The sequence below is a fragment of the Meriones unguiculatus genome, chromosome 7 (genome assembly GCF_030254825.1).
Source record: "Meriones unguiculatus strain TT.TT164.6M chromosome 7, Bangor_MerUng_6.1, whole genome shotgun sequence".
Lineage (NCBI taxonomy): Eukaryota > Metazoa > Chordata > Mammalia > Rodentia > Muridae > Meriones > Meriones unguiculatus.
The window spans coordinates 7,304,227-7,326,961 of record NC_083355.1 but is presented as its reverse complement, the minus strand read 5'-3'; the positions used below and the strand labels follow the sequence as shown (position 1 = coordinate 7,326,961).

The 22,735-nt window shown below is 48.7% G+C and overlaps 1 protein-coding gene across 4 annotated transcripts; it reads left to right on the top strand.

Moving 5' to 3' along the window:
- Positions 1-4,994: 4,994 nt before the first annotated feature.
- Positions 4,995-17,465, top strand: Cd300a (CD300a molecule). 4 transcript variants are annotated; one of them, XM_060386436.1, is made up of 8 exons: positions 4,995-5,107; positions 6,376-6,580; positions 8,959-9,321; positions 10,206-10,356; positions 13,129-13,226; positions 14,923-14,960; positions 15,335-15,442; positions 16,783-17,465. In XM_060386436.1, exons 2-8 carry the CDS (start codon positions 6,517-6,519, stop codon positions 16,942-16,944), a joined length of 984 nt encoding a protein of 327 aa, XP_060242419.1. In that variant the 5' UTR covers positions 4,995-5,107; positions 6,376-6,516; the 3' UTR covers positions 16,945-17,465. The 4 variants fall into 4 exon arrangements, with proteins under 4 accessions (XP_060242419.1, XP_021490777.1, XP_021490784.1 ...); XM_021635102.2 differs by lacking the exon at positions 4,995-5,107 and having other exon boundaries at positions 6,233-6,580; positions 10,218-10,356; XM_021635109.2 differs by lacking the exon at positions 4,995-5,107 and having other exon boundaries at positions 6,249-6,580; positions 9,107-9,321.
- Positions 17,466-22,735: the final 5,270 nt, after the last annotated feature.

Sequence of the window (22,735 nt, the reverse complement as noted above, 5' to 3'; positions counted from 1 at the left end):
CAGCTCTGCTCTGTAAGGAAGCCCAACAGACTCACTGCTTCTCCAAGTTGGACTTCTGTGGACTCAGGCTTCGGTTGGTTGGTGGTGATCTCTAAGGACTTTGTCTCTGCCAGGGAAAGTTCTGGAAATAGACAGAAATGAGCCAGATGGAGGCAGACAGGCAGCAGGAAGGACTTGGCCTGACAGGAGTCCAGCCAGGCCAGCCCCACTCAGTACTTCCCCGGGCGTCACTGAGAAACAGCCCTCCATGCTGGCTGCACCACCTCCTGGCTGTTTGGAGAATAAGGAGTCCTTTGCTTTCCTCAAGGTTTTATTGTTTTGTTTTGTTTTTCATCCTTTTTTCCCCCCTTGAGGGTTTTAATGGCTTTGGTGCATGGCTTATCCAGCCTTGTGGGAGGCACAGGGGTCCTGCTGCTCACAGATAAGCATACAGGGTTGACTTCAAAGGGAGGGATGCAGAATCTATTTTGAAAGCTGGGGCAAGTGAGGTTAATAGCCTTGTTACTTTTGCACTATCTGTGTGGTGAAGATCACACCAGATCCTGCCTCACACCCTTATCAGGAGTTTGCCAATCTCTAGAACCTATCTTTACAGAAGGTGTCAAATGCAGCCAATCTTTAGAACCCATCTTTAAGGAAGATGTCACCTGTACTTTTCCGAGAGTTTCAATGTAGTCACATCTTAAGCTTTATTGTATGCATAGAATTGAGTGTACTTCCTGTGGATTGTTACTTTGCTTGCCATGGTGGTGGGCACACACACACACACACACACACAGCACATCTCTCTGTGCTTCTTCCTGCTCTGCAAGCAGAGAAGGAGCCCTTTGGCACACTCTCACTGTTGGTCAGGCTGGGAAGGTCCCCAAGAGGTCAGCAACCTTAGGAATGAGGAGAGCAGGGCTCAGCCGGGTGGGGGAGGGCTGGGAGAGTGTCTCTGACCTAATTAATTTTTTTAAACATTTAGCCATAGGGTTGGAGGCTCAGTTGGGAGAGTGCTTACCCAGCATGCACAAAGCTCCAGGTTCAAACCCTAGCACCTCATAAAACTGAGCATGGTGATGCATGACTATGACTCTAGCACTCAGAGGGTGGAGGCAGGAAGATCAGAAGTTCAAACTACAAACTGAAGTCAAGGCCAGCTTGGAATATGAAGCTCAGATCAAGTTTTCAGCTAATAAAAATAAATAAATTAGCTATAGGTGGGCATGGGGATACAAGACTGTAAACTCTGCTCCTTAGGAAGCTAAGGCAGATGGAATGAAAAGTTTCAGGCCTGCCTAGGCAGCTTAGTGAGACACTGTCTCTTTTCTTTTCTTTTCTTTTCTTTTCTTTTCTTTTCTTTTCTTTTCTTTTCTTTTCTTTTCTTTTCTTTCTCTCTTTTTTAAAGAGTTATTTATTTTTTTATGCATATAATGTTCTGCTCACATGTGTGCCTGCATGCCAGAAGAGGACACCAGATCTCATTACAGATGATTGTGAGACACCATGTGGTTGCTGGGAATTGAACTCATGACCTCTGGAAGAGGAGCCAGCATTCTTAACCTCTGTGCCATTTCTCTAGCGTTTTTGTTTTTCTTTTCTTTTTAAAGTAAAGCTAGAGGATCTGCAGAAACCTTCTGTAGCATCATGCACAAGACTCTAGGTCCAATCTAAGTACCACGCAGACAAAATTAGTTATAACTTGAAGCCACTGGTTTTCTTCAGATTTTAGTGGTTAGGCCATTCCCAGAGTGTCAGCAACTCACCTGTTCCATCAGGTCAGATTCGTCTGCCAAACCCAAGTATTAGTGAAGTGATCGGAACTGATTCTGAATGAATCATCCCGTATCCACCCTTTCTGACTCCAACCAGATCAGGAACAAAGACTGACAAGAAAGAGTTTGCATTTGTCCAGTGTCTTCCCTCAGGAGAGAAAGAAGGAGGAAATAGCAGTGGCTGCCATGACGCTGAGGCCCTGGGATGTGACAGTCACTTCCTATGAGGTTTCTTGTTTTCTTTCCCCAGGCCTCAATTGCCTAATGCCAGTCTCCCCACGGAGCCCCTCAGACAGCAGTTAAGGTGCTGTCTGATGCTTTCTTCCGGTATCCCTGTGGTCCATTCACCAGGGAGTCATGGCTGAAGAATTTGGGGTAAATATGACAGCTGTGGAATCTTGCAAGTGAGTCGTCTGCCCCTCTGAGCTTGAGTAGAGAGAAACATAGCCACCTGGCTGGCCTCAAACCTGTGATCCTCCTGCCTCAGCCTCCTGAGTGCTAGGATCATAAGCATGTGACATCACACCCCTCTGTCATTGTGCCATGTCCATGCCATGCTGTGCCATGGCCCTCCCCTTCCCCCAAAGACCCACGAAGTAGGCAGGGTCAGGAGTAGAGCTCCTATTTTGCATAGGAGAAACCTGAGTGAGTATCCCATCCCCACCCCCTGCATCTCCCAGCTCTGCCCTTCCCTTCCCTTCCCTTCCCTTCCCTTCCCTTCCCTTCCCTTCCCTTCCCTTCCAAGATGCCCCATTTTCACAACTGAGGCATCTTCCCGAGGTAGGTGGCCCTCCCACCATTCTGTGGAGGCAGCCCTATCTGTGACTCTGAAGAACTGTGAGGTCAGTGCTGGGAGTGGCCATTCTCCCAGATTCTTTGCACATCTCAGGTTAGCTGTGTGTGTGAGTGCATGCAAGGGGTGATGATCAGTGGCTGGGTGCTGTCATCACATCTACTTCCAGGGGCACAGACCACCTAACTCTGTCTGGACCTGTGAGGAACAAAGAGATGTAGGGAGAAGTGGAGCAGTCTCGGGGGCTTAGCTGGTGACTTCTTGCAGTGATGCCCTGCATCCTCAAACTGTGAGCTGAATCAATCATGCCTTAGATTGCTTTTGCCATAAAAAAAAAAGAGAAAAGTAGTTATACAACCTTACCCACCCGCTGGCCTACAGTTTCCTTTCCTTCCCTGCCATCGCAATACCCAGGAATAAGAGGGACACATTATGGCCATCATGATCAGTCGGTGTACTGTGGCTGGGGGCCAAGGGACACACTGGACGTGGGTTCAAATTGCCTGGGCCCCTTAAGGATCTGGCAGCCAAGGTTAATTCCCCTGAGATGTGCAGGACAGTGGGACAAGGAAAGGGCCAGAGGTCTAAGAGGCAGGCCAGGCCAGATGGTTGTGGCGTGGCCTTGACAGCTGGAAACCAAAAATTCCCAGTCTTCAGATTGTACCTGATGGAACCCCGTCTTTACATGTATGGCTTCTCATGTATGGCAGGTTTTTTACCTCCGTATTGTATGTCCCAAGCTGTATATACTGGGGTCAAAGGAGAAGCACTTATGCATTGGGGTGTACAAGGAAGTCTGTTCCTTCTGCTTTTTTTTTTTTAGGGAGTCACATGGCCACGGAGCTTTTCTCCCTACCATGATAACCACAGCCACACAGACTTGTTTCCTGTTTCCCAGTGCTTGCTTGGGGCCCCACCTATGACTGGTATTGGAACACCCAGAGGCTCAACACTATCCCATGAATCCTTGGAGATATGCAAAGAAAGGATTGCTTTACCCCAGAGCAAGATGGGTGGGAGATCAACGCATCCCAGAAAGAGAGAGAGAGAGAGAACACTGATAGACCTCCAAAACAATTCTGTCAAATCCAGCCTGGTGAACCAATTAATTTAATGGGTTACTTATGGGTGACTAAAAGACTCAAGACCATGGGGAAGTTCCCCTGGGTGACTTACACGCAACTGCACCACTGAGGAGTCCACCCAGACAGAGCACAGATAACACACACACACACACACACACACACACACAAAACAGCGCCCCTGAAGAGGCCCTGGACAACTGACGAAACTTAAAACGGCCATGCCAAGAAGAAACCCAGAGAACTATATTCCTCTTGTACAACTGGGGAGGAAAGATAGGATGAAAGCTCGTTAGCCTGCCCATCCCTCTGTGAAGAAATGCTAGTTGACCTTATCTCCTGATGATCTTGGGCAGGTTGGTCACAGCCACACTAATTCAAGATGGCAGCCACACTAGGCCTAGAAAAACAACCCATCTTTTCTGGGGGAAATCCAAAGTACAGGAGTCAGTGGCCTCAGGTCATCACCTCAGCAACCTTTTGCAATGGCATCCACCTTGAATCTGTTCTGAGAAGAAGCTCTGGACTAGATGAGAGGATTCCCTTTGTGGGTGGCACCATCTTTGGTCAGATGGTCATGGGCTGTATGAGCTAGCTAGCTAGCTGAATGGGAGGCTGGAACAAGTCAGTAAGCAGTATTTTCCCATGGTTTCTGCCTCAGTTCTTTCTTCAGTGATGGAAGTGTAAGCTAAATAAAACAAACGAAAATAGAACAAAATAACAATTGTACCTCCAATTGTAGGGGATCTGGTGCCCTCTTTTAGCCTCCATTGCATACATGGTACATACAGATAAGCAGGCACACACATACACATAAATACAAATGCTTTATAATTTTGATTATTATTATTATATTATTATTTTAGTTTTTGAGACAGGGTTTCTCTGTGTAGCCTTGGCCATCCTGGACTCACTTTTGTAGATCAGACTGGCCTTAAACTCAGTGATCCACCTGCCTCTATCTCCCTGAGTGCTGGGATTATAGGTGTGTGACATTGTGCCCTGCTTATTATTTTGATTTTTTGAGATAGGGTCTCATTATGTAGCTCTGCTTATCCTGGAACCCACTATGTCAACCAGGCTGGCCTCACAGAAATCCTACTGCCTCTGTCTCCCAAGTGCTAGAATTAAAGACAAATGCCACCATATCCAGCTTGAAATGTTTTGTTTTGTTTTGTTTTTAATTATTAAAAGTATTGTGGTGGTTTGAATGAGAATGGCGCCCATAGGCTCATAGACTTGGTCACCAGGGAGTGGCACTATTTGGAAGGACTAGGAGGTGTGGCCTTGTTAGAGGAAGTATGTCATTGGGGGTGGGCTTCGGAGTTTTAAAAGCCCAAGCCAGTCCCAGAGTCCCTCTCTTCCTGCCGCCTGCTGATCTGGTTGTAGAACTCTCAGCTACCTCTCCAGCACCATGTCTGCTGCATGCCACTGTGCTCCCTGCCATGATGACAATGGACAAAACCTCTGAAACTGTAAGCCAGCCCCATTTAAATGATTTCCTTTATAAGAGTTGCTGTGGCCATGGTGTCTCTTCACAGCCCTAGAACACTGACCAAGACAAGTATCTGGAGCACAAAGTTTAGTTATCATTGTCATAGGGTGGTGTGTCTGTGGTTGAGACCAAGTCTCTCCAGACTCCTGGGCTCAAGCAACACTCCTGGCTCAGCCCTCAGAGTAGCTGGATGATAGGGGTCTGCCACTGTGCTTGGCCATCAGAGAAATTCCCTCAAGGACCGCCAGGCTCTGTCTTCTACCCTTCAAGCAACATAACAAGCAAGTGTCTTCAAAAGTGTCTTCACGGGGCCATTTGTGGTAGGAAGTAGGAGAGCATGAGATGCTCAGAAGGATCTGGAAGGAGGGCACTCTAAGGACCTCATCATTGGCACAGGGCTGCCTATGGGTTTAATAACTACTAATATATATATATATATATATATATATATATATATAATATGTATTATATAATTAACAAATAATATCTATTACTAATACATATATAGTATATAATACATATTATATATTAGTATATAATAATACATATATAGTATATAAAATACATATACAGTACATATATAATTAGTATATAATATGCATTATATATAATATACATTAGTAGCTAGTTAATATAGTATAATATACTAGCTAGTTAATATAGTATAATAACTAGCTATCAGGTGGCCTGTTTTACACTAAGGTCAGAATGTCATGGGCTTTTGTGCCATTTTGTATGAACCGGAAGGATTCACAGGAGATACATGTGTACATGTATGGTGTCTCAGTGACAGGGGATAGACGGGACCTGCCAGTTGTCTGGGTCCCTGCTTCAGGTTCAGTGGGACTACACAAGAAATAAAGTCACAGCCTGGAGAGCCCCTGGACAAATGGAAGACACATTTCTAACACCAGGCACACTTTAGGAACTTTTTGGGGTTCAGGCTAGAGCTGGGGTTCATGGGAGCAATGGAAGGTCTCACGGTAGGCACCACCCAGGCAGGGGCAGCAGGCCAGAAAGCTCCCCCACATACACACACACAAAGCTGCCATCCTTGCCCACAAGGAAGTGAGGAGTGACAGGGTGCCAATCGGAAAGAAGCTGGGCCCTGTGCGCTGAGCCAGACCCAAGCAGGGGCCAGCAGGCCTGAGAGCCACAGGTCTCACCCTGGCAGTCATGAGGGCTGCGCCTCACCCGGGCTTCCTCCACTGGCTTCTGCTCCTCCAGATTCTTTCACTTTCTCAGTAGCTCCAGGAACAGAAGTAAGAAAAGACACAAAGAAAAGCAGAAGTGGGGGCCTCGGAGCCTGACCTCCCTCCCCCCACCCCCACGGGGCTGAACCGTGGAGCCGACAGTGGCCTGGCTGCTGGTGACCCACGTGTGGGAGAAATGACCCAACTGGTCTCAGCTGTATGGCTGCCCACGCTGTTGCTGCTGCTTTTCCGGCTTCCAGGTGAGGAGGCTGTCTGTCCAGGAGGGCAGGGAGGCCTCGGGAGATGCCCTGTGAGGCTCTGGGACCGGGATTCCTCTGTGCACAACACGGAAGGTGGCAGCTGGTCCTCCGTGTTAGGTGGATGACCAAAAGTCCGAATTCTGGGTGTGTGTGTGTGGGGGGACGGACCAGGATCTGGTACTACATTCAGCTGCCAGGACAAGGGACGAATCACACAGTGAAGGCTGGTGGCTGCCCAGGAGGGGTGCTGAGAGGGATTTTGGATGGGTTAGAATAGGACGAAGGAGGGCAGGTCTGGTGGTACAATGTGAGTGTACAGTGGCCGTGCTGAGACCCTGAGAGGCATGTATTGGTGAGGAAGGATGTGAATTCTTTCTCCTTTTCTTTTTTTTTCTATCTTTTCCTTTTTGTTTTTTCAAGACAGGGTCTCTGTGTAGCTCTGGCTGTCCTGGAACTCAATCTGTAGATTAGGTTGGCCTCAATCTCAGAGATTTGACTGCCTCTGCCTCCCATGTGCTGGGATTAAAAGCGTGCACCATCACCACCATCACCTGGCTTAGTATTAGCATTTTTAAAATAACCACTGAATCGATTAGCCCCGCCTCTGTGCACATGGTCATCCACTGGGACAAAGCGAACTACCAATGACTATACCCACAAAAGGAAAAAAATCTCTAATCCCAACAGTCTGGAGGCAGAGGCAGGCAGATCTCTGTGCATTTAAGGCCAGCTTGTTCTACAGAGTGAGTTTCAGGACAGCCAGGGTTACATAGGGGGGAAAAAGTCTCAAAAAAGGAAAAAGAACAACAACAACAAAAACCATTTCCATTTCTTGGTCTACATTGTCCATTTGTATTAAAAAAAAAAAAAAGCCCTGGTTTTATCCGGGTCTACTCACTTATTTACAGATGTTTAAAAATTATCTTGGCTATTTTTTGTATGTTTGGATCTTCCTCCTCCTCCTCCTCCTCCTCCTCTTTCTACTCCTCCCCCCTCTTTGGGATTTAAGGAGATTTGAAAGTGTCATGCTAAGGGCAGAGGTGGAAAGTCGGGAAGCCAGCCATCTACTTGGAGGTGGGGGGTGCTGCAGGGGGAAGCATCCTTGAAGGCCAGGAAGGGCCCAGGAGGCTGGGAACTGGTGTTTACTGCGAGGAGAGAGTGAGCTCCGGAGCCTGGACCAGCACCCACTAGAAAAATGGATTTGGTGTGCATACGTAACCCCAGAGCTGGGGGTTCAGAGACAAGTGTGGCTTGATGCCTCTTAGTCTCTGCAGGCGCAGTACTCCTGTGCAATACTTGCACACAAACACATAAACATATAATTACAAATAAAAGGAAAGTCACCGAGAGACGGCTCAGTGTTGAGAGCACTCACTGCTCTTTCAGAGGACCTGGTTTGGTTTTCAGAGCTCACAAAGTGGTTCACAACCACCCACACCTACCTCTGATTTCAGGGCATCTCACACCTTCTTCCGGCCTCCAGGGACTCCTGCATGCATGTGTGTGGTGCATATAAACATACAGTTACACACAAATACACAAATACAATAAATAAGCCTTAAAACAAAAACCTTAGCTGGGCACGGTGGTACACGCCTTTAATCCAAGCACCGCAGAGGCAGAGGCAGAGGCAGGCAGATCTCTGAGATTGAGGCCAGCCTAGTCTAACAGCCAGGGCTCTTGTCACACACAGAAACTCTGTCTCAAAAACAAACAAACAAACAAACAAACAAAACAACAACCAAAAAGAAGCCGGGTGTGGTGGTGCACGCCTGTAATCCCAGCACTCAGGGAAGCAGAAGCAGGTGGATCTCTATGAGTTTGAGACCAGCCTGGTCTACAAAGCAAGTCCAGGACAGCCAACGATACACTGAAACACCCTGTCTTGAAAAACTAAAACCAAACAAACAAACAAAAAACAAAAACAAAACCTTAAAAAACAGAACCTCAAAATCAGGGAGGTAAACCTAGGTTGAGAGAGCAAACCCTCCCATTTTCCTGCCGATTCCCCATTCTCCCCCCACCACTGACTTCTCTTTCTGGTCACAGGGTCATGAGGGCATTGAGGGAGGTGGGCATACAGCTGGTCACCTTCTTCTGCCCTGGTTCATATTCCTGTGTTGGGAGCACATGGAGATGGTGGTGATGGTTATTCTCCAAGGTCCTGAGATGCCCAGAGCTGGCGTGTTTGAAAACATGAGGCCCTGGTGGGTGGGAGGGACAGAGAGGATTAAGGTTGAAGGAAGGAGCAGGGCAGAAGGAAAACTTGCTGAGGGGTGATTGGCTGATGGGAGGTGAAGGGATGGAAGGTGGAAATTTTGGAGGAGCTACTCCCCATCTAGCTGTGAAGGTACAGAACTGAGGTTTGTGTTTTCCAGGCTGTGTCGCTCTGCGTGGCCCCAGCACCGTGACAGGCACTGTGGGGGAGTCCCTGAGTGTGCAGTGTCAGTATGAGGAGAAATACAAGACTAATAACAAATACTGGTGCAGAAGGTCATTTGTGCCACTATGTAACGATATTGTCAGGACCAGAGGCTCAGAAGAAGCTAGGAATGGCCGAGTGTCCATCAGAGACCATCCCGACAACCTCACCTTCACAGTGACCTTGGAGAACCTCGACCTGGAGGATGCAGGCACCTACATATGTGGGGTGGATAAACCGTTTAAGCCTATTGATGGTGACTTGGGGATTGATGACTCCTTCAAGGTTGTGTTGTCCGTGGTCCCAAATGAGGTCCCAGGTAAGTACCTCTAGTGAGCACTATAGACCAGGACAGCTGCAAGTGGCAAGAATTTCCAGTCAGGAATCAGCTCAGGGCTTGGGAGTACATTGTGTGTGGTGAGGGATAGACAGGGACAGGGCAGCAGTCAGGGATGCATCCTGGAGTAGCTGCATCATGTGGGGAGGAAGGTGCTGGTCCTTCAGGTGACAGGAGGCAGAGAGGGCAGGGTATGGTCAGGACAGAGTTCTGTATCCTGTGGGGTGGTCCATGAAAGCCAGAGTTCCTGGGTGTGTTGGGGGCTGAGTGGAGGGTCAGTAGAGGACTGTTGAAAGGGAGCTTTCACTAGGGACAAGGAGGCAGCTTTGCAGTTAGCTGTCTCTGCAGCATGTGGTATGAGGCTGGTGTGTGGTTTTGACTCAGGGGGTTTCGGGGTGACAGCTATGTCATGTGTGCCAATGATCAGCTGATTTAGTAGGATCCTCCATCCCAATCCTTTGGTGTGAAATAAGCTCAAAAAAACAACCCATTGGCAGCTGTTGAGGGTGGTGTATGCCCGTGATCTTAGCTCTCAGGAGGCAGAGGCAGGAGGATCACAAGCTCAGGACAGCCAGGGCTATAAGCTTCATACACACTCTGTTTCAGAAAGTAAAGAGAAAGAAAGAAGAAAGAAAGAAAGAAAGAAAGAAAGAAAGAAAGAAAGAAAGAAAGGAAGGAAGGAAGGAAGGAAGGAAGGAAGGAAGGAAGAAAGAAAGAAAGAAAGAAAGAAAGAAAGGGAAGAGAAGGAGTGGGGAAGGAAGGAAAAAAGGAAGGAGAAAAGAAAAAGGGAAGGAAGGAAAAAAAGAAGGAAAGCTACCACTGGAGAGTGGCAGAATCTGAGGAGATTAACTAGCTTTGATCTGTAGTTTCATCTTCAGGGACAGATGTGGTGTCCACCAGCCTGGCCACCAAGGGTTCCACCCAAGGATTTATCACAGTGCCCACCAGCCTGGCCACCAAGGGTTCCATCCAAGGATCCATCACAGAGGGCCACCCAGACCAGCGCCTGGGTTTGAGGTGAGGTACCCTGGTTCCTGACCTGGAGGTGGCTACCCCAGCCATGTTGTCCCCTTAGGAGACGGGCTACCAGAAGCATGAGAGCTTGGGGTAAGGCACTTTGGTTTCTGTATTGAAGGTGGACTTTCTCCTCAGAGGGGCCTAAGCAGGCATCTTGGCTATGTGCTGGTGTCATACCCCACTGGCTAGGACCTCTTGTGCCCTTGGCTCCAGTCCAGGTAGGATGTCATAGGTCACTGACCACACTAAGCCTACCTATGCTGAAGACAGGTGGCATTCAGGCTGAGGAGGACCCAGGGTGTGGTGGAAGGAGAGCGGAATGAAAAGGGCTAGTGACATTCTGTCAGGCGCCTGGCTCAGCGCTTCACAGAATGCTCCTTTTCTACCTTGTGACGATCTTCAAGTTACCACATGTCTTATTTTTCTATGGCTTGATAAAAAACAAAACAAACAAACAAAAAACAACAACAACAAAATGCCATGACCAAAGCAACTTATAATAGAAAGTGCTTATTTGGGCTCACAGTCTCAGAGAGTTAGAATCTATGACCACAGTAATGGGAACAGGCGGCAGGCAGGCCTGGTTCTGGAGCTGTAGCTGAGAACTTACATCTTGAGACACAACCACAAGACAGAGAGAGCTAACCGGGAATGTTATGGGCTTTTGAAACTTCAAAACACCCGCCACCCCACCCAGCCAAGTGACACACTTCCTCCATCATGACCACACCTCCTAATCCTTTCCAAATAGTTCTACCAACTGGGGACCAAATATTCAAACAGATGAGCCTGTGGGGGCCATTCTCATCCAAATTATCATACCATATTATTATTATTATATTTTTTTTTTTAGATGAGTAAACTGAAGCTCAGAGGGCTAAGCAAGCTACCTAGTCATACGGCTGTTACAAAAGATGCAGGGCTGGGCGCAGGCTACATGACTCCAAACTCTTGGGCTCCCCCTTCTAGATACTGAGGAGTCTGAAAATGCCTACAGACTCTCCCAAGAAAACTGCATGTGGTCAACAACAATTTCCAGGGTTCAGACTCTCTTCCCCCTCCCTCTGACCTCCCTGGCACTGCAAACAGCTCCTGGAACCGACTGGAGTTAGTATGAAACCTGTAGGTTAAGGGCTCTGGTCACCTGTACTCCTAACTTTTAGCTGTAAATGAGGAGGCTCCCATGACTCCCTTGTGTTTGGGAATTCACTAGGGTCATCACCAACGGAAATGGTTTCATTATAAAAGATAAAACAAAACAAAACAGAAAACACGAGGAGACAAAGGAAGACACAGTGAGGCCAGTCCAGGAGACTCCCAAGCGGTGTCATGGTACCCTCCATCTCAAGCAGGGTCAGCGTGCACCATCCTGCCAGGGGCCTCTGCATGTCCACCAAGAGCTCCTCCCATCTCCTTTCCAGGGCTTGTACTGGGACTCCACAGGCTGAAAGGCTGGCACGGGGATGATCTCCAACCCCGCCCCTCTCCGGAGGCTGGGCTGCTTAGAGTCCCCGGCGCATCTCTGACCCCACACTGGTTCCTGATGAGCAGCCTCATTCTGTCATCTCACCTCTTAGCTATGTGCAGGCACAGCATTGTTATCTGTAAAAGTTCGAACCCAAGAGCCATGCAGTCCAGTCACAAAATTATCAGCAAGACAAAACAATGCAAAAACCCAACCGCTCCAGGGACCTCAGCACATTTTAAGTAAATTTATATTTTGGTGTTAGGCCAAATGCATGAGGGCCACAGACTGGGGCCTGGAAACTGCTATAAGTAGCACTCCAATGTCATTCACAAACAACAAAGGTGCTCCTGTCAGCACATTCCCCAGCACTAGGCAGGGGTGTCCGACCTCTGGATATTGTGACATGACGTCAGAATCTACAGATGTGTTGGCCATATTGAAAGCTCTCCTGGGACTCATGTGGCCTCTCTCCCAGGGTCCAGGGAACAAGGCCTGTCCTCTCTTCACTATCCCACCCCTGGAAATCTTCCCACAAGTTTTCTGACCACCTAGGGCCTGACGTGGCTGCCAGACAAGCCAAAATGCTGGATCCAGTGCTGCTTTCGGAGGCTCACCTGAAGACCTTCACAGCAGGAACAGCCCTGCCTTGTTGGGGCTGAAAGCTTGTGTGTGTGTGTGTGTGTGTGTGCGTGCGCGTGCGCACGCACGTGCATGTGTATCTGTGTATTTGTGTGTTTATTTGCATCTGTGAATATCTGTATGTGTGTGTGTGTGTGTGTGTATGTGTGAGAGGTGGGATTTAGATAAAGAAGCCATCATAGTGCTGACCTTCATTATTTATTTATTTATTTATTTATTTATTTATTGGAGACAAGGTCTCTCTACATAGCCTTGGGTAGCCTGGAGCACACTGTGAGACCAGGCTGGCCTTGAACTCACAAAAGTGCACCTACCCCTGCTTCCTAAGCACTGGGATTAAAGTTGTGGATCAGCACTCCCAGCTTCATAAAATTATAAAGGTTATTATTGTGTGTGAGCGTATATGTGTGCATAACTTTCAGGAGTCAGGTCTCTCCTTCTAATATGGGTTCTGGGTTTTGAACCCATGACTTCAGGCTTGCATGGCAAGCTCTTTTATCCACTGAGTCATTGCACGGATTTCTCTTTGAAAACATTTGACTTTATGTATTTTGAAAGTCAGGGTCTGGCGATGTACCCAGGGGCTGTGTAGAACATTTGTCTGTTGTGCATGAGGCCCTGGGTTCGATTCCCAGCGCTGAACAAATGACTCCCTCTCCCTAAAGCCTCCCAGTGCTGCTGTCCGTGTTAGCTCTTCTGCTGCTTCTGTTGGTGGGGACCTCTGTGCTGGCCTGGAGGATGTTCCAGAAGCGGCTGGTCAAAGGTGAGTTGATTCCCTGTGTCCTGTCCTTGCTCGAGGGTAGGAGAATCCTGGCCACAGCCTTTCACCTTCAGAGCTCTGTCCCAGGCTCACAGAACAGCCACTACATTAAGCACACACCCTCAGGGCACACAAGACTGGTGACCCTAGTGGGCGTAGCAACGGAGGTGTCCCTGGGTGTAGTGGTTACAGACCTCCAGAGATAGCTCCCTAGAGGCCTTTCTCCTGGGCCCTGAGCGGCTGCTCCTTGAGACCTTTTAAAACCTCCAATTCTGGGATACAGAGTTAATAAAATGTAACTGATAAAAATAAATAAATTAATTAAAAAAAAAAAAAAAAAAAACCTCCAATTCTCTCAAGAGACTGTCCCTGCAGGGCTGTTAGGCCTCCACAGTGTGCCCAGCCCCTGCTTCCTGTGGCTTTGGTCACTTGGGCAGAACCTCAGTCTCCCCACCCCCTACTCTCCTTTCCCCTCCCCTCCCCCTCCTCATCTGCAGCCCCCACATGACCGACACTAACCACATGGGACTTTCCCAGCCTGACAGCCTTCGCTCTGTGAGTCCTAGTCTACTTCTTGGATGCCCTTTCACCTAGAGACACCGTGGCCCCCCAAAATAGCTTCCTCCTTAAGAAAGATCTAAGAAAGCTGGGTGTGGTGATGCATGCCTGTAATCCCAGCACTCTGGGAGGCAGAGACAGGTGGATCTCAGTGAGTTCGAGGCCAGCCTCGTCTACAAAGTGAGTCCAGGACAGCTAAGGCTTCACAGAGAAACCTTGCCTGCCTCGGGGAAAATAAGTAAGCAATTAAACAAACAAACAAACAAACAAATAAATAACAAAAGAACGAAAGAAAGAAAAAGACGTGGTGTGTTGGTTCATGTAATCCCAGTGCTTGGGAAGGCAACATGACCACAGAGCTGCAGAGCTTTCAAGGTCACACAGGACTACGTGGGACAGACTCTGTCTCCAAGAACAAAACAGGCCAGATGGCGATGGTGCACGCCTTTAATCCCAGCAGTCAGGAGGCAGAGGCAGGTGGATCGACACAGGGGGTTCCAGGACTGTTACACCCAGAAAATTAGCACTGTACTAGAGGCATGCAAATTCCTTCCAGTCTTTTACTATGCCTATGTGATTTCTTCAAATTCTTTTTCCGTGTTTGAATTATGTATATATGTGCGTTGGGGGGGCTGTTGTACGTGTGTGTATGTGTTTGTGGGGAGCTCTTAGAGGTCAGAAGTGAACGTCAGATCCCGTGGAGATGGAAGTACAGGAGGTTGTCAACTGATCAACATGGGTGCTAGGAACCAAACCCAGCCAGTGCTCTTAGCCACTGAGCCATTTCTCCAGCCCTACCCGTGATTTCCTAAAGCTCTTGCTTTATAACCAGCAAGGTGGCTCATCCCTGTCCTCTCAGCATATGGTAGGCTGAGGCAGGAGGGTTAGGAAAGTCTAAGAGCAGCCTGGGCAACATAGCAAGACCCTGTCTCAAAAACAAAACAAAACAAGAAAACAAAAATTTCATGCCATTTAAATCTGCACTTTTGCCCTTAGCACATTATAGCATTTCCACTGCTGTTGAATGTTTTAGAAATCCCAGGCCTATGGCTGAAGTCTCCAGGGAAAGCCTTTCTCAGAGTGAAGCATGCCCTTCCTCCCCTGTCTACTTTTCACCTCCTCCTTCTCTTACTGTCCCTAGCTGATACAAATCCAGAGCTGTCCCAGAACCTCAGGCAGGTAAGGGAGCTGCGGCAGGAGGTGAGCCAAGGTGGCTGGGTGGGCAAGAGGCTCCTCCTGTGGGGGAATCTCTGGGCTGGTAGAAGGGACGGATCTGCCATAGGTAGATGGAATTTTTCCAGGACAGGAAGAACAGCACCTGGAGAACTAGTCACCAATTCTTGTCCTAGGTTCTGTCCAGTCTGTTCACATCTGGCCATGACAGTGGGCTTGGATGAAGGGAGGATCCTAGAGAGAACAGGGAGAGGATGGAGGAAGAGTGGGAATGCCATGGCTGATACCCAGAGTGCAGTGGGAGGGAGATGTCTTCAGAGAAGGAGGGCCGGGGGTGGGAGTGAAGGACTCCATGGCTGACTCTTCTTGACCTTCTGCAGGCTGCTGAGCAGAGTGAGTGCCAGTATGTGAACCTGCAGCTGCGCACATGGCCCCTGAGGGAAGAGCCGGTGCTGCCGAGTCAGGTGGAGGTGGAATATAGCACAGTGGTAAGTTGGGGAGCCCGGCTCCCTTGGCACGATGATCCTGGGCCATGTAAGGGTACCACGTAGGGATGAGGATGGCCAGGGGATGAAATGCTGACTCAGCTATGCAGAAGATGGGGCAGGGGGGACCTCAGTGAGAGCTGAGGCCATTAGGTGAGCTGCGTTCATCGGAGCTAGGAATAAGAAGTACAGGGATCATAGGAGTGGCCAATTCTGTGGCCTTGACAGTCAATAAATCAAAATGGGCAATTTCTCCTTGTGTCGGTGCCCTCCATCTCTTTGGTATCAATTCTGCTTTAGAGGTGTGGCTGTTAGGCTCCGTTACCTTCAAACAGGAGGATGAGGCAGGCAGCCTCCTTGGGTGTGATCCATCATTTCATAGGGAGGACCAAACAGAAGCTGAGAAGGATCTAAACACCAAAGGCTTTTTGGGGAGTCTCCTTCCTCCCCCCCACCCCAAGGCTCAGAGCCCACTGGACTCTTCTTGGGTTCCCTGAAGGGTGCTATAGGGTGGCAGGAGATGGGTGACAGACTGCTCTGGAAAACTGACTCATCTGCCTGCATGTGTCCACTCAGGCCCCATTCAACCCAGGCTGCTGACCCTGCTTCACGGGGTGGGCAGTAATGAGAGGTTCTAGTCCACAACCTTCCTGGATCACCCAGAACTATGGCTTCCCTTCACTTGGGACAGTGCTTTTTTTTTTTTTTTTTTTTTTTTAAAACAAGTCATTTATTTTTATTTCATGTGCACTGGTGTTTTGTCTGTCTGTATGTCTGTGTGAGGGTGTCAGATCCCCTGGGACTGAGTTATAGACAGTGTGGGTTGCCATGTGGGTGCTGGGAATTGAACCCAGGTCCTCTGGAAGAGCAGCTGGTGCTCTTAACCACTGAGCCATCTCTCCAGCTCCGTGAAGGTGTCTTTTGAGGATGAGTTGTGGGCAGGGAACCCAGTGTCCTCATTTTCATCAGCTGTCTGTAGCCACTCAGATGGTGCCTAGCCATGTGTCTGAAAGGCCCATTCCTTCATCATGTAACATGTTCTCATGTCTTCCCGGCTCTGGGACCAGCAACAGCCTGGCATCACCTGTAGCTAATGATTGCAAAATGGGTTGGAAGCTAACTTCCTTTCCACTTGCGACTAGTCAGCCCATGACCAGTCATAGCTAGTAAACCTGAGAACTGTTGTGCCATTATGGCTACCTCTGCTGGCCATGATATACCCAGTGTGGGAACTTTCCACTGTGGCTTGACCAGGAGGGCCAGTGAGTCCAGTTCTGGGCGGTTGAGGAGGGTATGTGCCCTTTCCCTCTTGGCCTGAGTCTGGGGTCTCTCTCTCTCTACAGGCATTTCCCCAGGAAGAGCTTCACTATACTTTGGTGGCATTTGATTCCCAGGGGCAGGATTCTCAGGCCAAGGGGAATCCTGCTTCGTTGCCTCAGGACCAGAAGGCAGAGTACAGCGAGGTCCGGAAGCCCAGAGAAGGCCCCTCTGGCCCTCACCTGTGACCCCTTGTCTCCTGATCTCCTCAGTGGTGACCATCAGGTTCCTAAGCTCCCTGCAGGCTGCTGCTGCCAGTGTCATGAACCTCTCTGGCTTCACTAAAGATCCTCTCCGGCTTCACTAAAGATGAGCAGGAACCAAGTCTCTGTGGGAACAGAAGCTCGTCCCACCGGCCCTCTCGTTTTGTACTGCCTCGGCATCCCTGTAGCCTCTGCATCCCTTGGGGCTCTGGGAAGTGACATGGTTCATGTGGAACAGCACTTGTGTTAGCTCTGTAGTGTCAGCCCGGCAGGAACCTCTGTGGTCACGGGGAAAGCGGAGAATCAGTGAAGAGCCATGAGAATACAAAGAGGGGGGTTATGGGGGCACTAAATACCAGTGCCCCCATCTCACAGGGGAAGAAACGGAAGCTCTGAGGACAGGAGCCTGGCCCATGGTCAGGGACAAATTCCTCTGGACTCTTAGGTAAACAAAGTTTGTAATAAAGTTTATAGTATCTTCTCAAAGGGAGAAGAAATGGTTTCAATGATGTCTGCTACATGCCTGCAGCTCTGAAGTCGGAGGAGCCTTTGGGACACAAGGGCGTGTGCCTCAACACTGGGTTGGAGAGGGTAAGTTGTAACTGCTGTTCCCGGATGGAATGAATGCTACCAGCCCACAGCAGCCACCAAGGGCTTGAAAACTGTATCTGTCCAAGTGATTTTTCTTATAACTCTTAACATTGCACCGGAAGCAACTTCAAGGGTGAGTTGTCTCTAAGGAGTGGGAGGTGATGGCTATTTGTGACTTCCTTGGATTTCTTTTTTTTTAAAGATCAAATTCTTGCAGGGAAGTGGCACATACTTTTAATCCCAGCACTCGGGGAGGCAGAGGCCAATGGCTCTTGGTGAGTTTGAGCTCTAGGATAGCCAAGGCTATGAAGAGAAACCCTTTCCAAAAAACAAACAAACAAAAAAAAGACAGGATTTTTTATAGCCCAGGCTAGCCTTGAACTTGCTGTGTAGCTAAGGGTGACTGTCTTAGTCAATGCTCTATGGCTGTGAAGAGACACCATGACCGTGGCAACTCTTACAGAGGAAAACATTTAACTGGGGCTGGCTTATAGTTCCGAGGTTTAGTCCATTATCATCATGGTGGGAAAGGGCATCCTGCCTGAGTTTCTTCCCCAGCCTTTACACTTAGATTTAGAATTCTTTAGAATTCAGCTCATGTACCCCCTCCTCCACATGTGAATGTGCTTGTGGTATGCACACCCATGAGTCATCCCAGGTACACCCCTCACTTCTCGTACCAATGTTCTGAGACACAAAAGGGGAAACACACCTACACATACACAGATGGATGCATGCCCAAAGCCAGGTTCCACAGTGTGGAGTGTGTGTGTGTGTGTGTGTGTGTGTGTGTGTGTGTGTGTGTGCGCGCGCGCGCATGTGTGCACAGTAGGGCCTATGGGTACAGCTCACAGAGCCCTAGTGTGCTCTCAGCTCTGCCCCAGGCCTCAGCCCCAAACCTACCAATGGCTCTTTCCACTTGGAAGATCAGTGGGCACTGGATTGTGCAGATGGGACTCAAGAGCCTTAAGGGGGAAATAGGGGTGCTGTGGCCACCCAAAAATAGAGCACTGGGCCCACAAACAGCCAACTAGAGGGGTGGGCAGGAAAAGGAGAGCCCTGCTTCCTGGTGTGAGTCACTCACTGTGGGAAGGCCAGAGGTACTTTTCTCCTCACATGTCTCTTCCTTCACTTTCTCCTTCCCTGTCTCCTCTCCCTGCTGCCTGGGGGCAGATCAGCCTAAGGGCAGCACTCATTCATTCATTCATTCATCCATCCATCCATCCACTCACTCATTTGCCCATACACTCATTCATTGAACCATTCACTCATCCATTCACCCATTTATTCATCCATCTACTCATTTTTTCAGCTATTCACCCATTCATCCATCCACTTACCTATCTACCACATCCCCATTTTCCAATCCATCCATCACCTGTCCAGCCACCCATCCATGCATCTATCCATCCATCCATGCATCCATGCATCCATGCATCCATGCATCCATGCATCCATCCATCCATCCATCCATCCATCACCTGTCCATCCACCCATCCATGCATCCATCCATCCATCCATCCATCCATCCATCCATCCATCATCTGTTCATCCACCCATCCATTCATCCATCCATGCATCTACTCAGTATCTCATCCACTCATTACAGAGCTTATTCAGGGACCTGCCTCATGATAGGCAGAAGGCTGGACACAGGGAAGCAAAGGCCAAGCCCTGCCCCACATGGACCTTTGGGCTTACAGGGATGTAGATAGGGGAGACATGGGCCTTCTCCACTCACCTCCCTGCTTTAGGACTTGGACAGGGGAGGGGCACCTCTTCCGATGCATCTTCCGTAAACAATTGTAACAGATAATTCCCTGTTAAAGCACAGAAGCTCCAAAAGACAGAAGCTCCAAATTTATGTTAAAGACTGGCCATCAGGGCTTGGGAGGAGGCTCAGTGGGTAAAAGTGCTTGCCATGCAAGTGTGAGGACCTGAGTTTGATCCCCAGAACCCATGTAAAAGCTGGTTGTCTGGTCAGCCGGAAGGCTCAGCGGGTGAAATGCTTACACCATACAAGTCTGACAACCTGAGTTTGGTTCCTAGAGCTCTCGTAAAGATGGAAGGAGAGGACTGACTACACAAGGTTGTCCTCTGTCCTCCACAGCACAGCACATGGCCCTCCATCCCACCCCCATAAGTAATCATTTAAATTGTAAAAATAAAAAATTAAAAAGTTGCACATGTAGTAAGAGAGCTGTAATTCCAGCCCTGCCTCAGCAAAATGGGAGGTGGAAACAGGTCCCCCAAGCTTGGAGGCCGGATAGCCTGGTGTGCTGGTATGAACAGCTAGAGACCGTGTCTCAAACAAGATGGAAGGTGAGGCCTGACACCTGAGATTGTCCTCTGCTCCTCACACGTGTATCTGCGTGCATGCGTACAAACACATACAAATGGCCCTGCTAGTTCAAAAGCTAAGGTGATGGATTCTGAGTCTTCTTTAGCCTGAGTTTGGAGTAAAGTAGGAGAGTCAGGTGGGATGGCCTTCATCCAGCAACTCCATGGGAAAGCACTTTCTCCACCAAGAACAGGAAACCGAGTCCAGCCAGTTATGAATCTCAAGAGTGCCACCTGTTGAGTGCTTTTCCTGGGAAGGTGTGAACATCCAGTCACCCCAGATAGGGCTCAGCCCAAAGGAACAATCGCATCCTAGTCTAGAAGAATTTGTCAGTTCAAAAGGAAGTCACCCCTGTCAAACCCTAGCAGAATTCAGGGGCCATTGTCTTAGTTTACTTTCTTTGGCTTCTTGACCTTTTGGCTAAGATAAAGTTTGAAATACTGGAGACTGGGAAACTTATAGGAAAAAGAGGTTTGTTTAATTTAGGGCTTTGAAGTCTGGGAGGGCCAAGTTAGGAGGCTGCAATGGGTAAGAGCCTTTTTTCAGACGGAGGCTCTGCAGGGTCTACAGGCAGGATGGGGCTTCAGATAGGGAGAGGGATGCCTAGCGGATGCTGAGTGGCATTTTTAACAGATTCGTTCTTTTTTAAATCAATTATATTTGTTCATTTATTCGTGTATGTGAGTGTATATGTGTGTATGCTCACATACCAAGCTGTTTCAAGGTGTGCAAGTGGAGATCCAAGGACAGTTTGTTAGAAGTCAGTTCTCTCCTTCCTTCAGGGATTGAACTTGTGCTGTTAGCTTGGCAGCAAGCGCCCTGAGCCATTGAGCATCTCACCAACCCAACAGACTTTTTTTTTTTTTTTTAATTAAATGAGACAGGGTTTCTCTGTGTAGCCTTCACTCTAGTAGAATTTGCTCTGTAGACTAGGCTGGCCCCAAACTCGGAGATCTATCGGCTCCTGCTTCCTGAATGGATTAAAGGCATGTGCAGCCATGTCTCCCAACATACCTGTTCTTGAGATGACCCATTTCCCCAGTAATCTATGTCCTAATCTCCACCCTCTGTCTTTAAGAAGTCCTGATAAAGTATTGATAGTGTAGCGGAAGCCAGGGGCCTCGAACCAGACCAAGGACTCATTAAAACAAACATTTGCAGATGAAGAAGTGTGGACAAAAGGGTATCTTGTGAGAGAGGCACTGTGACACACTACAGCGTCCACAATGAGATTTGTCTTCTTTTTCTTTTGTGGGGAGGTTTCAAGGGTGAAGGACAGGTACAAAGGGACAGGGAGATGAGTGGGATTGTGGGATTGGGGTTGATGATGTGAAATTCACAAAGAATCAATAAAAATAAATAAATAAATAGAAGTTCTGAGAAGCGAAAGAGGAGGAGGAAGAAGAAGAGGAGAAGGAGGAGAAGGAGGAGGAGAAAGAGGAGGAGAAGGAGGAAGAGGAGGAGGAGAAGCAGTAGCACTGGTGACTGAACCCAGGTCCTCAAGAATGCTAACCAGGCATCCTGCCACTCAGCTATGTCCCTACCCCTCTCTTTACTAGTCTCTTTAGAGATTGGCCCTTGCTAACTTGCCCAGGTTGACCTTGAGCTCAGTCTGTAACTCAGGCAGGCCTTGAACTTGCTATCCTCCTACCAAAGTTTCCTTAGTAGAGGTATTACAGCCCTAGGCCTCGGACCACCGCACGTTAAGTTCTCACCTGGCCCTACTGCACAACCGGGGTTAAAATCCACCATCTCTCCTGACAGAATCATCCAAGTGAGACATCCATGAAGGGGGATCACCACGTATATTTATTGATGACAATAACTGTCACGAAGACTCTGCCCAAACCACAGCCTTGCACAGAAGTCATGATGACATTGCACAAAGAACCACAGCCTTGCGGCAAGGCCGCCCTTCCATGACATCTGTCCAGAAGCTGCCTTCTCAGCCTCACGCTGATTCCACCTTCAACGCTGACCTTTGCGGTGCAGGGTCATTGCTTCATCACAGCTTTTGTAACCTTCCTCACTTTCCTGTTGACCTTCTACTCGCCTGCCCTCTGGCACCTTGCCCGACCTCTTTCCATATTGCAACTTTGTCACAGTAGCTCTCTTCTCACCATCTCACTTTAGCTCAACACAGTATCTTCATACCATACTAGAGAGCCGCTCAGAGGGAGGGTGTGCTGGCTAGTTTTATGTCAGCTTGACAAAAGCCAGATGGTTTGGGAAGAGGGAGCTTCAGTTGAGAAAATGCTCCCACCCGACTGGGCTGCGGGCAAGCCTGAGTACATTTTCTTGATTGACGATTGATGTAAGGCTCACTGGGGGTGGTGCCATTCCTGGGCTGGTGGTCCCGGGTTCTATAAGGAAGGAGGCTGAGCGAGCCATGAGAAAAACGTCTGTAATCAGCCCTTCTCCACAGCCTCCGCATCAGCTCCTGCCCCGAGTTCTTGCTGTGACTTCCCTCAGTGACGGTTTGTGATGTGGAAGCAGAAGTTGAAATACCGCCCCCCCCCCAAGCTGCTTTTGGTCCTGGCGTTTTATCACATCAATAGAAACCCTACAACAGAGGGGATTTGGCATCTTTCTTTCCTCCTAGGCTGCCAGACAGTTGCAGCTGACAGAATAATGAGATGCAAAGATGGCCTTGTCTCAATCCCTAGAACCTATGACTATATTTTAGCTAAAAGGTACTCTACCCAGGTGATGGCATGTGGATTTTGAGTGAGAATGTGTGCGTGTGTGATGAGTCTGAATTATCAGGATATATTCAATTATATGCTAAGAGTGAAAAGAGGGCCAGTGTTAGCTGTTAACCAAAGCTGGGATGAAGGAGATGGG